The following is a 12,514-nucleotide window of genomic DNA, read 5'->3' on the forward strand; positions in this document are numbered from 1 at the left end:
AAATGTCTGATCTGATCATCTTGAGCACAGCCACATTGCAGACCTCGTCTCCGTGTAGTCTCCTGGCTTGACAACATGAAAGCCTTCCATCAAATTTGGCCTCACCGCTGGATTTGGGACTCGTAAGGAGCGTATGAGAAATGTCAAGGCGGTGAAATTTATTCGGAGGATAACTGACCCCAAAAGAAATCAGTTTCTGAGCCGAAGCGTTCTAAGATCAGTTCCTGTGCGCTCTCACGTATCAAAATCAAAGTTTCAGCATCTCTGTCCAAACATTTTTCGACGGGAATACAATACAATACAATACAGCTTTATTCATCAAGTGCCTCAACCGCCGCAGCAGCTGTGACGAAGTGCTTTGAAAGTACTACGTCCAAGAATTCATAATATTTATCCATCTTGGACTATAAGGTGCATTGACGGCTTTGCAGAAAATGTCGTAGGTGCGCCTTATAGTGCGTAAAATATGGTAATTTCATCTGGTAAAACTGTGAAATGGTCAAGTATCAAGACTTTTGTTTTTTGTTGCCATACATCTTTATTAAAGTATACATTATGTACAATAATAAGTTATATATACAGTGACACTTTGGTTCTATGATGCAAGTGAAGTATCCCATTTATGCTCTGACTGCATATCAAATAAGTAAGACGTTGCTTGCCCCCCCCCCCCAAAAAAAAACAAAAAACAAAAACAACAACAACTGCGGGAACCGCTTCAGTTCAGTCCAATCCAAAAATTAGGTCATTTACGAACAGCTCAGGGCCATAAAAAAACACACAAAATGCTCAGCCTGTTTCGAATTAAACAGGATTTCACAAAGATGGCAAAGCTCGAACGAGGCATCGCAGTTTCAAGTTCAAGGAGTTGAATTTATGGCTGTGGCAAAAAAAAAAAGTGCAGTGATTTTTAAACTTGATATGATTTCGGTGCTGACAATCGAGGGAATCAAATCAAGCATTTTCACTTGTGCGCTTGGAGGATTACGATTATCCGTCTTGGTTTGTACAGCAATAGGTGGGCAGCCATTTTGTGATTAAAATGGTATACGATTCCGTCTGTTTATTCAACAATAGGCGGGTGACCATTTTGGTTTCAAAATGGTATACGATTATGTCTGTTTGTACAGCAATAGGTGGGCAGCCATTTTGTGATTAAAATGGTGTATGATTCTATCTGTTTGATCAATAATAGGCGGGCGACCATTTTGTGATTGAAATGGTATACAATTCCGTCTCTGCTCAGCAAAAGGCGGGCAGCCATTTTGTGATCAAAATGGTATACGATTCCATCTCTGTTTGTACAGAAAAATGTGGGCGGCCATTTTATAATCAAAATGCTAAATGATTTTGTCTTTGATTGCTCAGCTATAGGAGGGCGGCCATTTTGTCATCAAAATGGTACAAAAAGTAACTCAAATTCTTTGTCTGGATTTTTTTTTACAAGTTTTCCACCAGACTTGAATGTCGGTGAAATGTATTTAAATATTTAATTGGGTGGTGGGAATCACAGGCACTTTGTAAAAGCTGTATCAACCACAACACGATTCGGGGGGGTTGCTAGGGGATTACACGCCTAATAATTAAAACTGGCAGCAGCACGAAGGTAGGTGGGGGGTGTTGGAGGTTGGGTTGGGGTCACAGGCGAGGTTTCTGGAGAGGAAGTCGTTTGTTGGTGTTTGGTACACGTGTTTGGAACTATGAAGGCATATTGTGTGAAGTGTGTGTCGATTGATGGCCACACGTGCAAATGTGTGTATGAGTCGATGAAGGCTTCCTGGACGGAAACAAAAACAAAAAAAAATACTGCTTCGAATTCAGATGACATCTTCTTGAAACATAGAACAACTTGCACTTATTCGGGAAGATTTTTTGGACAAAATGTCAGACAGTGTCGTTCTTCCAGTACAGTGATACCTTGGCTTATGAACTTAATTGGTTCCCAGACAGAGTGTGTAAGGCAAAAAGTGTGTATCCCAAAAATTAATATCCCATAGGAAACCATTAAAATGAGAATAATCCGTTCTCAGGTCCCCATAAAACATTTTTTTTACTTTCTAATTTTCTAAACCTTAAAACTACGAAAAATATATCGATGAGAAGGTTTTTTTTAGCCGTCACCTGTACTTCTTTGAAGGTATCGGACGTTTCGCTTCTTATCCAAGAGGCTTCGTCAGCTAACTAATTTTTTTTTGCTGGTAATTTTGGCCCCATATATATCCCACAAAATATACCTTATTTTATGTATAATAAATGTGCTATGGTATTATAAATAAGGAAATAAACTGTACTATATAATAAAGTGGTTTTATTTACCTTGGTGGTGGTCGTTGATGGCTTGATGGAATGGAGTGGTTGGTTTCATCAGCTTTAAACATTTGATGAGGAACGTAACCTTCTTCTTTCACCGTCTTGAGGAATGATCCCTTGGAGGTGCTTTCTCTGCCATAATTTTACCTTGTTCCTCATCAATTGTGTTATCTTTAGCCGGGTTGATAGCTATTTGCATCAACTGTACAGATGGCTTGTGCGGGTTATTTGTGGAGCCTGATTGATGGGAATTTTTACCTTGCAGTCTACACTCTGGCTTTGACCTATCAAAGTTGAAACAAGTCCAAATTTCACTGTTTTTGATCCATTTTCTCACTCTGTCGTCTGCCTGTCTCTTTAATGTTTAAACCACCTCCCCTCACTGCTGCGATCTTGACCAATCACGTGCCTTTAACCAAAGACTGGGGGCGGGGAATAGAGGACACAAAAAAAAAATGGCGGCGGCCATTTTCTTGATAGGAGAACGGGCTCGTTCGCTAACGGCACATCACTCATTGCGGCGCTCCGTGTGTATCCCGAAAAATAGTTTGTATGCCAAGATAAAATTTTCATAAATTTAGCGTTCGTAAACCGAAAAGTTGGTAAACCAAGGGGTTCGTAAACCGAGGTATCACTGTATTAGATTTTCCAAGATGATTGATGTTGGAGGATCACATTCACGATGCCCGATGGAGTTCATTCATTTCAACGGGGTTTGAGATAAGGCACAGAAAAAAATATTATCTGAGGGCTTCCAAGAAAATCGTAAGCGTACATTTGTCGGAAATAGAAAACGACAAGTCTTTCCTTAACCACAGATTGACTCTGGGGTACAAGCGCAACAGCTTGCTAGCAAAGTAACCACATTTGGTGGCTTGACTGCAATTCTCAAGCCAATATCAATTCAACGATATTTCATATGTAGCTTCTTGGCAAAGCGGTCAATTCGCTTTGGTTCTTCATGTGATACGATTTGGTCTCTATTTGCTCATCCCGACGTCAGAGATTTTTGTGCGTCTTAGACACTAGCGCAGCGTTGAGAGGAAGGTTGACACGGCGACGGGCAGGCCAACTGGCTATGAAAACTCCCGATGCCCTGCCGGCCGCCGGCGGCCGCCATGTCGCCGCCTCCCAAAACGTCGGAGCAGAGCGATTCGACGGCATCCAGCCTCTCGATCTGCACCAGGCGGGTGAGCAGGTCGGGGATGCTGTAACCCGCCGTGCTCACCCTTTCGAAAAGTTGCAAGCCGTCGCTCATGCCGCCGATCTCGTCGCGTTTAAGGCCGAAGCTTTCGGCCAAGTGCCTCCACGTCTTGACCACGGCGGCTTCGCTGCTGTAGGAAGAGCTCAGCATGCGACTGGCTTTCTCCAGGCAGTCGAAGGGAAGCTCTGTGGGACTCAGGCCTGAGGGGGTGTGGACACATACAAGGAAATGCGATTATGTTACAGTTTGCGATCATGTTTTGTTCGATCGGACACTGTGGACAAAGACTCGAACCCAGAAAGATTGTCTTTTACTGCCGGCAGGAGACGCAGCCATTCATGACAGACGCCTGAATTCTGCAGCCCTCTGCCAAGCTATGCATTGAGCGTATATGCAAATTAAAGTGATACATTAGTAAAACATACTTTTCTTGATTAGAATAGCACACCTCTTGAGTTCTAAGCACGAACAGCTGGAAGCAATAAAACATTGTCTTTTCCATGAACTGATAAATTTGTAACCTGGCTAATGAGCTCTTCCTGTGAAGGAGTTTCGAGTCGTAAATTGCTTCGGAGTTTCCCAAGTCCTAAATTCTGTCCAAGGCCAGATCTCCTAGTTGAAGATGACAGTTTCACAAGCTGTGTCTGTTGACCTCAGATTGACCCCAGGTTGTCTGTGCTTCAATTGTGTATTCGAGTCACACATGTTGACTAAACATATAAAAGCATGACATTTTTAAATATGATAACTTCTTATTCTCCATCATGTTTCCATTCAGTTGGTCACCGGCCAATCACGGGACACATAAGAGACAACTATTCACACTAACATTTACAATTCCAGTCTTTAACTCATTCGCTGCCATTCCTGAATTTATTCGGGTTGTGGTTTTTCTTGCTTGGGGTGCCGATAAAGCGCTGGCCAGACCTGTGGCAATGTTTTTCCCTTCCACAAGGGGCAGAATTTGCCTTTTTGTCCATGTTTGCGCTTTGTTACAACTTCAGCTGTTGTGAAAGTACTATATAAATGTATTGTATTGTATTTTGTACAGCCGCACCCATTTCAATCTCATAACTCCAGAACCATATACCTTAGCAATTAACTTTTTTTTTCTGATGAAAGAAGAGAGGGTAAAGTTTCAAACGCCTCAAAGTCAATATTCTGCGTGTCCTGAAATTTGAGTGACAATGACAAAAACCCTGGCACTGGAATGGACGCATTTTTTTGCACAACGTCCGGCAACGAACGAGTTAATGAAACCTCGCGTGAATCTCCATGAAAGCCAGACGACATACAAACATGTCATGAAAGCTACGAGGCAGACACGCACACCGCTAGCCCAACGCGTATCCCCCAAAAAGTTTCCAAATAAGATCCGACAAAATTTATTTACGTCGATAAAATGATCAGCGGGTGTGCCGTGTCATTTTAATTGTTGCGATAAACGGCTCAAGTGACGTATTGACGAGCGCTGGTGGTGAAAGGTTCAATCAATGCATTTGTGCGGTTTTCAGTTGTTTGAATTTGTCATCAATTATCAGCATTTTCATAAAACTTCACAAAAATTACAATAAAAGCTATTCTTTGTGTTTCTTTGGAAAGGAACATACCGTCTGTCACATTGCACACTTTAGCATACAGGTCCAAGATCTTTTTCCTGCGGCTCTGTAACATCTGCGCGGTTGAAAAAAAAGAAGGAAAAAAAAAATGTGATCCAGATGAAGCGCAGATCTGTTTATAATCATCAAATGTATATGCTACACATATTTCAAAAAGATCCGCATTCCTACCCCTGGATTCTTATTGCTGTTGTTAATTGCGGTCACGTTGCTGATGTGGTTAGCGCTGTCCGTGTGGCTGGGACTGGGGAGGTTTCCGCTACAAGCCGAATCGGCGTCCACCGCGCCCAAAGTAAGCAAGCAGAGGTCCGGCTTGTTGCCCACGTTGTTGAGTCCCAAATTGGGGGCGGGGTTGTTTGCTTCCTCGTCGCTATCGATGCTGCGGCTCAATAGTTGCTCGTTTTCCGATGAGGCGTCGTTTTCACTGCGGCACATGGATGGCAATGGGATTTCTTTTAGCTTATTAGCAATGTGTGAAATAGCGTCAGCCCGGACGCCCAACTTTTCCGACGGGCGTACAACTTACAAAACGTCTCAACCCGGGTGGCCGACAACTTCTTCAAGAAAAACCGTTTGCTTTATTGAACAGGGATAATACCAGTAGGCCTCAATCGGCAGTACATATGCACCTAAATGAGGTTAAAATCTTAGCGAAAGAACATAGACAGCCATTCCCGAATTTGCTCGGCTTTTGGTTGGGGTGCTGATAAAGCGCTGGTCAGACCTCTGGCAATGTTTTTTTTTCCCTTCCACAATGGGGCAGTATTTCCATTTTTTTTTCCATGGTAGCACTTTGTTCCAGCTTCAGCAAAGCGCTATATAAATCAATATGTATTGTATTTTGTACATCAGCCCCCATTTCGAGCTCAGATAACTACAGACCCATATAACTTAGGAATTAACTCTTGGAGCGCCATTTCTGAATTTGTTTGGGTTTTGGTTTTTCTTGTGGGGAAGAGAGGGTGCAGATAAAGCGCTGGTCAAACCTCCGGCAATCTTTTTCCATACCACAAGGGGGGCAGCATTTGCCTTTTGTACAGCAGCCGTCATTTCAAGCTCAGATAACTCCAGACCCATATAATTTAGGAATTAACTTTTTTTTTCGAATGAAAGAAGAAAGTCTAAGGTTTCTTATGCTGCATTGAATCTTTATCTAGTCCTAAAACACAATATTCTGTGGGTACTGCAATTGGAGTGAAAATGACAAAAACCCTGGCACTGGAGCGGACCCATTTTTGCACATCGTCTGGCAGTGAATGAGTTAAATTTGGCATAGGAGAAAAAAAAATAGTTTGTTATGAATGAACGGTTAGCCAGAATGATTCAGCAAAATAGACGAGCATTAAAAGAAATATTTAAAAAGTTGAAATATATGCAAATTAAGCCTTTATTCCCTTTAGGCCCATGCGATGCGGGTGTGTTCGCTAATTGCTAAAACGGGCGCAAAAAAAAAAAAAAGATCCCGATTTGACAAGAGCCATCGGGTCGAACGGGCCAAGTTCACAAGTAAGTATAACATATATCGTAAAACGGTGGTTTTAAAGAGACGCCTGGAAAAAAAATAACTAAATAAAATCCCAAACACCAAACACGCCTTCCCCTACGTTCACCTTTTGGTGTTTACGAGGTGCCGTGTACCTCACACCCGCAAAAGACTCGCCAACCGCCAGCATCAACAACATTAGCGCCGCTCAGACTTGTTCCGTGGTGGCCTCATTACAAACACATGTTAAGAATCAAACTTTGCCATGTGCCCCCTCAAAACCCCCCCGCCATTTTTTGGGGTGACACACAAACAGGAGGCCCTTGCTAATGAATGGAATACAGTGATACCTTGGCTTACGAACTTAATTGGTTCCCAGACAGAGTGTGTAAGGCGAAAAATGTGTATACCAAAAATTGATTTCCTATAGGAAACCATTAAAATGAGAATAATCCGTTCCCAGGTCCCCATAAAACATCATTTTCAATGAAATAAGCCTTACAACTACACAAACTATACCTTGTTTCATGTATAATAAATGTGCTATGGTATTATAATTAAATAAATAAACTGTACTGTATAATAAAGTGGTTTTATTGACCTTTGTGATGCTCGTTGATGGCTTGATGGAATGGAGTGGCCGCTTTCATCAGCATGAAACACTTGATGAGGAACGTAGCCTTCTTGTTTCACCGTCTTGAGGAATAATCCCTTGTAGGTGCTTTCTCTGCCATAATCTTACCTTGTTCCTCATCAATTGTGTTCTGTTTAGCTGGGTTGATAGATTTTTGCATCACGTGTACAGATGGCTTGTGCGGGTTATTTGTGGAGCCTGATGGATGGGATATCTTAACCTTGCAGTCTACACTCTGCTTTTGAACTATCAAAGTTGAAACGAGTCCAAATGTCACTGTTTTCTCTCCATTTTCTCACTCTCGCTCTGTCGTCTGCCTGTCTCTTTAATGTGTAAACCACCTCCCCTCACTGCTGCGTTCTTGACCAATCACGTGGCTTTAAACGAAGACTGGGGGCGAGGAATAGAGGACAAAAATGAGTCAGCTGCCATTTTCTTGTTAAAACGGGCTAGTTTACGAACGACACATCACTCATCGTGGCAGCTCCGTGTGTATCCCGAAAAATAGTTCGTATGCCAAGGTAAAATGTTTATAAATTTAACGTTCGTAAACCGAAAAGTTCGTAAGCCAAGGATCCATGTTACCTTTTCTCCGTCATCTGAGGTGAGGCCTGTAGTTTGTCAAAGTCGTCTTTTTCTGAGTAGATCACCACCTTATCTGAAACACAAGACAGCGGTTGAACTCTTAAAACATCCCATCAACCGGAAGGACAAAAATCCCTCGCTTTTTCTTTCATTTCGTCTGTAAAGTGTCCTTGAGAGTTTTGAAAGGCGCTTCTAAATGAAATGTATTATTATTATAAATGTATTACTATTATAGTAATCTAAGCCAGAAATGAAATGTATTATTATTATTATTATTATTATTATAATCAGCGCCTTTCAAAACTCTCAAGGTCACTTTACAGTCACAGGATAAGTTTTTCTGTGGATGAGCAGCAGCAGCCACATGCGCCAGCAATCACTCAACCCGGAAGTCATTCAAATAGATAGAAAGCTAGCCATCTTGCTAATACTGGAGGTAGCTAATAGATATCTAGCTAGATAGCTCGCCAGCTAGATAGCCATATAGAAAATAGATAGATACATTGGGCGCACCGCATTATACGCCGCAATGTACAGTAAATAAATATAATTACCGTATTCTCCACACTGTTCTACCGGAAACAAATACCTTGTGTGTTCTACATACTTGGCAATGAAGATGATCCTGATTGTGATTTTGATTCTGACGATACATTCATGAATGCTGGGAAATAGTATATGCGCACGTGTGTGTGTAAAAGCACACGCTGACTTTCATCTCCCGGCCATATTAACGGAGTGGAGATATACGTGACAGCTGGAGCTCGGAGCGATGGCGGCTCGCCCGTGTATACACAATATTACCCTCTCTCTCTCTTTTTAAGTGCCAACATGTTTTTGTTGTGAATCCCATCCAACAAAATTGCCACTATTTTCGTGATTAGATGATTAAGTCTTGAAATTGCTCATCCTTTTAGTCATTATATTATTAAGTCTATTTTTGTTCTCCACCAATGTCACCTCCCCCCCCCCCCCCCCCCCCCCCCCCACGTGGAACCACAGTCTACATGTTTGCGTCTCTTGAGAACAGTGAGCTGGTTACATGAAGGAGAACAGAGCATTATTGTCAGCAGAAATGGCGCCTAAAGGGATGCATGACTTTATCTGGGCAGGTTCCGCATTCCACCGGGATGTACTCATCATGGCGCGGCAGATTTAGGACCCCCACCCTACTCCCCGAAGCAGACTTGCACATTAGTGATTCCGGCTCTTTTCAGAGAGCCGGTTCTTTTGGCTTGGCTCACTAAAAACACCGGCTTTTTTGGCTCCCAAATGGCTCCTCAGTTTTTTGGTGCTTAAATTAATTAACTAGCAAAAGTCATGTAAACTTATGTGAAAAAACGAATTACTCATGTAAAAAATACACTATATCAAATATTTTTATTTATATGGCTTGATTTATATGTGCTAGTGATGGGAATTCCGGTTCTTTACAGAGAGCCGGTTCTTTGGGCTCGGCTCACGAAAAAATCTGGCTCTTTTGGCTCCCAAATGGCTCCTCAGTTTTTTTGTGCTTAAAATAATTAACTAGCAAAAATCATGTAAACTTATGTGAAAAACGAATTACTCATGTACAAAAATACACTATATCAAATATTTTTATTTATTATTATTATTAATTATTATTATTATTATTATTATTATTATTATTATATACATGGCTTATTTCTTATAGTACCTATGCTTGTCTGTGACTGTAAAGTGTCCTTGAGAGTATGTATGTATTATGAATGTATTATTATTATTATTATTATCATCATCATCATCATCATCATCATCATTATTATTATTATTATTATTATTGTTATTGTTATTATTATGGCTTATTTATTATAGTACCTATGCTTGTCTGTGACTGTAAAGTGTCCTTTAGAGCTTTGAAAGGTGATTAAAATGTAATGTATTATTATTATTATTATTATTATTATATGTGCACAGAGAGCATCCACTTTCACTTTTCTTGTGGTTACTTGGTCTGATAATTTGCTTTTTTTATTCATAATGCTATCATACCAACTAGTAAAAAATAGTAATAATTGAATAATAATAAAAGCATAATGTGATAACATTTGTCTACCTTAACCTGCCCCCCTCCTTCTCCTCACTGTTGCGTGTGTCTGTAATTCCCCCCTCCCTTCTCTACCACGTTTATTGACCAATCACGTGCGGCTTTAACCGAAGACTGGGGCGGGGAATAGAGGACAAAAAAAATAGGCTCTCATTTCCGGCTCCTTGTTAGTTCACTTCAGAGAGCCGTCTCTAAGAACCGGCTCGTTTGCGAATGACACGTCACTATTGCACATGGACAGTGCGAGTTAAGCGCTAGCATGGCCAATATTGTGTCATGTAGCGTCACGTTGTTGTGGCGCACGTGGTGGACTAAATCAAAATGAGATGTTAAAATGTGTTTTTACGAGGGACGAAGCAACCTCCAGGGTGCAACGCGATCCATATAAAGTGTTGGCGCCGTTAAAAGGAGCCATCTTTTTTGACTTTTATTTTCTTTAAAGGACTTCCATGAATACATGTAAGCTAACGGCGGTTGGAATTGAACCCGAAAAACAACAGGGGGGGTTAAATGGTGTTGCCGACGTCCCTCACGCAGTCCATTTATTCATTTCTCATCAAATTTGATTGCGGTTTTGAAAATTTGAAGCTTCATATTGTTTTTGAAGCTTTTTTTCCCCACTCCCCATTAAAGTGGGTTTGTATTTTGAAGGGACTAGAATGACGCTATTAGCTAGCTTGCTAGCTTTGGATTGGATTTACCTTTATTAGTCTCGTAGGTAGCTTGCTAGCTTTTCTATGTAATTGAGTTATTCAGGGTTGAGTAAACACTTGGCGCGTGTGCCTGCCGCTGCTCACCCACAGAAAAACTTCTTCTGTGACTGTAGAGTAACCTTAAGAGTTTTGAAATGGGCTTCTAAATTAAATGTGTTATTATTATATAACTATCTGGCTACCTAGCTAGCTATCTATTTGCTATCTATTAGCTAATTATCAAGTTAGATATCTAAATAGCTAGCTATTAGTTATCTCAGAGCTAGCTAGCTAACTTTCTATCCCCGAACTAAAGTCGTGCTGGTAACCCTGGCCCTATATCCCTAATGGACATTTAATTTTAGACCGTGCTTACAACAGACTTCTTAGGCTGATACCACGTAGGCTTAGTCATGCTAATGAGGTGAAACCAGAGCTAGGGATAAACCAATAGAGGTAATTGGCAGGGACCTATCAAAGCAGGGGATGTGCACGGGGACCAATCAGAGTAGAGGTCTGGCACAGTCACCTCCGTCCATTCGCGATATAGGGCCAGGGTTACCGGCACAATTTTAGTTCGCTGACGAAGCTCTTTGGATGAGGAGCGAAATGTTTGACTGCTGAAGAAACATTTTCCTCGATTTTTCAGTGTGTTACAAAAACACAAGCTAGAATAAACGATCATTACCTGCGTCGGATTGCACTGGCGTTTTATTTTAATTTAAAAGCAAAAACGGACATTGTAATTATAGTCTGTCTGACTGCAATCAGGATGCTGCGTCGCACTGTCATTATGTAACGTATGATTTTCCATTTCATTGGACTCCATTGAAAGTGCCGATTTTCTAAACGATTTCGTTTCACGTGTGGGTGAAATTTACGGAAATCTAACCTGTAATTATTGGCTTCATATCTGTCATTTCTAATCTCAAAATGAAATCTTACCAGGGACGTCTTTCTTGTCTTCTTGTTTGTTGATAGGAGCTTCCACTGATTTCACTTGTCCGTGACAGCATGCTGCAAACGGATAGCAAGCGCGTCATTTGGCACATAGGCGACATGGGTGGTACAGTGATACCTCGGTTTACGAACTCCTTGGCTTACGAACCTTTCGCTTAACGAACGTTAAATTTATGAAAATTTGACCTTGGCATACAAACTTTTTTCATACACGGAGCTGCCTCAATGAGGGAACGAGCCCGTTTCTAACAACAAAATGGCAACCGACTGTTTTTGTCTTCTATTCCGCGGCCCTAGTCTTCGGTTAAAGCCACGTGATTGGTCAAGAACGCGGCAGTGAGGGGAGGTGGTTTAAACATTAAAGAGACAGACAGACAACATTGAGAGATTTTCGACTTTGATAGTTGAAAGGCAGTGTAGACTGCAAGGTTAAAATAAGCCATCTGTACACTTGATGCAAAAAGCGATCAACCCAGCTAAACAGAACGCAAATGATGAGGAACTAGATAAAATTATCGTAAAGAAAGCACCTACAAGGGATCATTCCTGAAGAGGTTACGTTCCTCATCAAGTGTTTAATGCTGATGAAAGCGGCCACTCCATTCCACCAGGCCATAAACGACCATCTCAAAGGTCAATAAAATGACTTTATCATATAGTATAATTGATTTCTTTAATTAAAATACCATAGCACATTTATTATACATAAAATAAGGTATATTTTGTGGGATATATATATATAGGGCCAAAACTACCAGCAAAAAAAATTAGTTCGCTGACGAAGCCTCTTGGATAAGAAGCGAAACGTCCGACACCTTCAAAGAAGCACAGATGACGACTGAAGAAACCTTCTCATCGATATATTTTGCCTAGTTTTAAGGCTTAGAAAATTAGAAAGTAGAAAATGATGTTTTATGGGGACCTGGGAATGGATTATTCTCATTTTAATGGTTTCCTAT

General features: G+C 41.1%; 1 protein-coding gene and 1 long non-coding RNA gene across 2 annotated transcripts in view; one reads left to right on the forward strand and one right to left on the reverse strand.

Annotated features, from left to right (window-relative positions):
• Nucleotides 1–2,692, forward strand: LOC148894232 (uncharacterized). Its single transcript, XR_016115840.1, has 2 exons — nt 1–1,018; nt 1,137–2,692. It is a non-coding gene; the product is annotated as an uncharacterized LOC148894232 (long non-coding RNA).
• edar (ectodysplasin A receptor) overlaps nt 1,017–12,514 on the reverse strand; it is a 27,825-nt gene continuing 16,327 nt past the window's right edge. The window contains exons 9-13 of the mRNA XM_089003158.1: nt 11,541–11,612; nt 7,836–7,908; nt 5,305–5,557; nt 5,125–5,188; nt 1,017–3,714 (exon numbers count right to left, since the gene is read on the reverse strand). Coding sequence (XP_088859284.1) covers nt 3,329–3,714; nt 5,125–5,188; nt 5,305–5,557; nt 7,836–7,908; nt 11,541–11,612 — 848 coding nt within the window. The 3' untranslated portion in view covers nt 1,017–3,328. The remainder of the gene's footprint in view (nt 3,715–5,124; nt 5,189–5,304; nt 5,558–7,835; nt 7,909–11,540; nt 11,613–12,514) is intronic.

Source organism: Hippocampus bargibanti, linkage group LG08 (assembly GCF_051943395.1).
Source record: "Hippocampus bargibanti isolate YZ-2025 linkage group LG08, ASM5194339v1, whole genome shotgun sequence".
NCBI lineage: Eukaryota > Metazoa > Chordata > Actinopteri > Syngnathiformes > Syngnathidae > Hippocampus > Hippocampus bargibanti.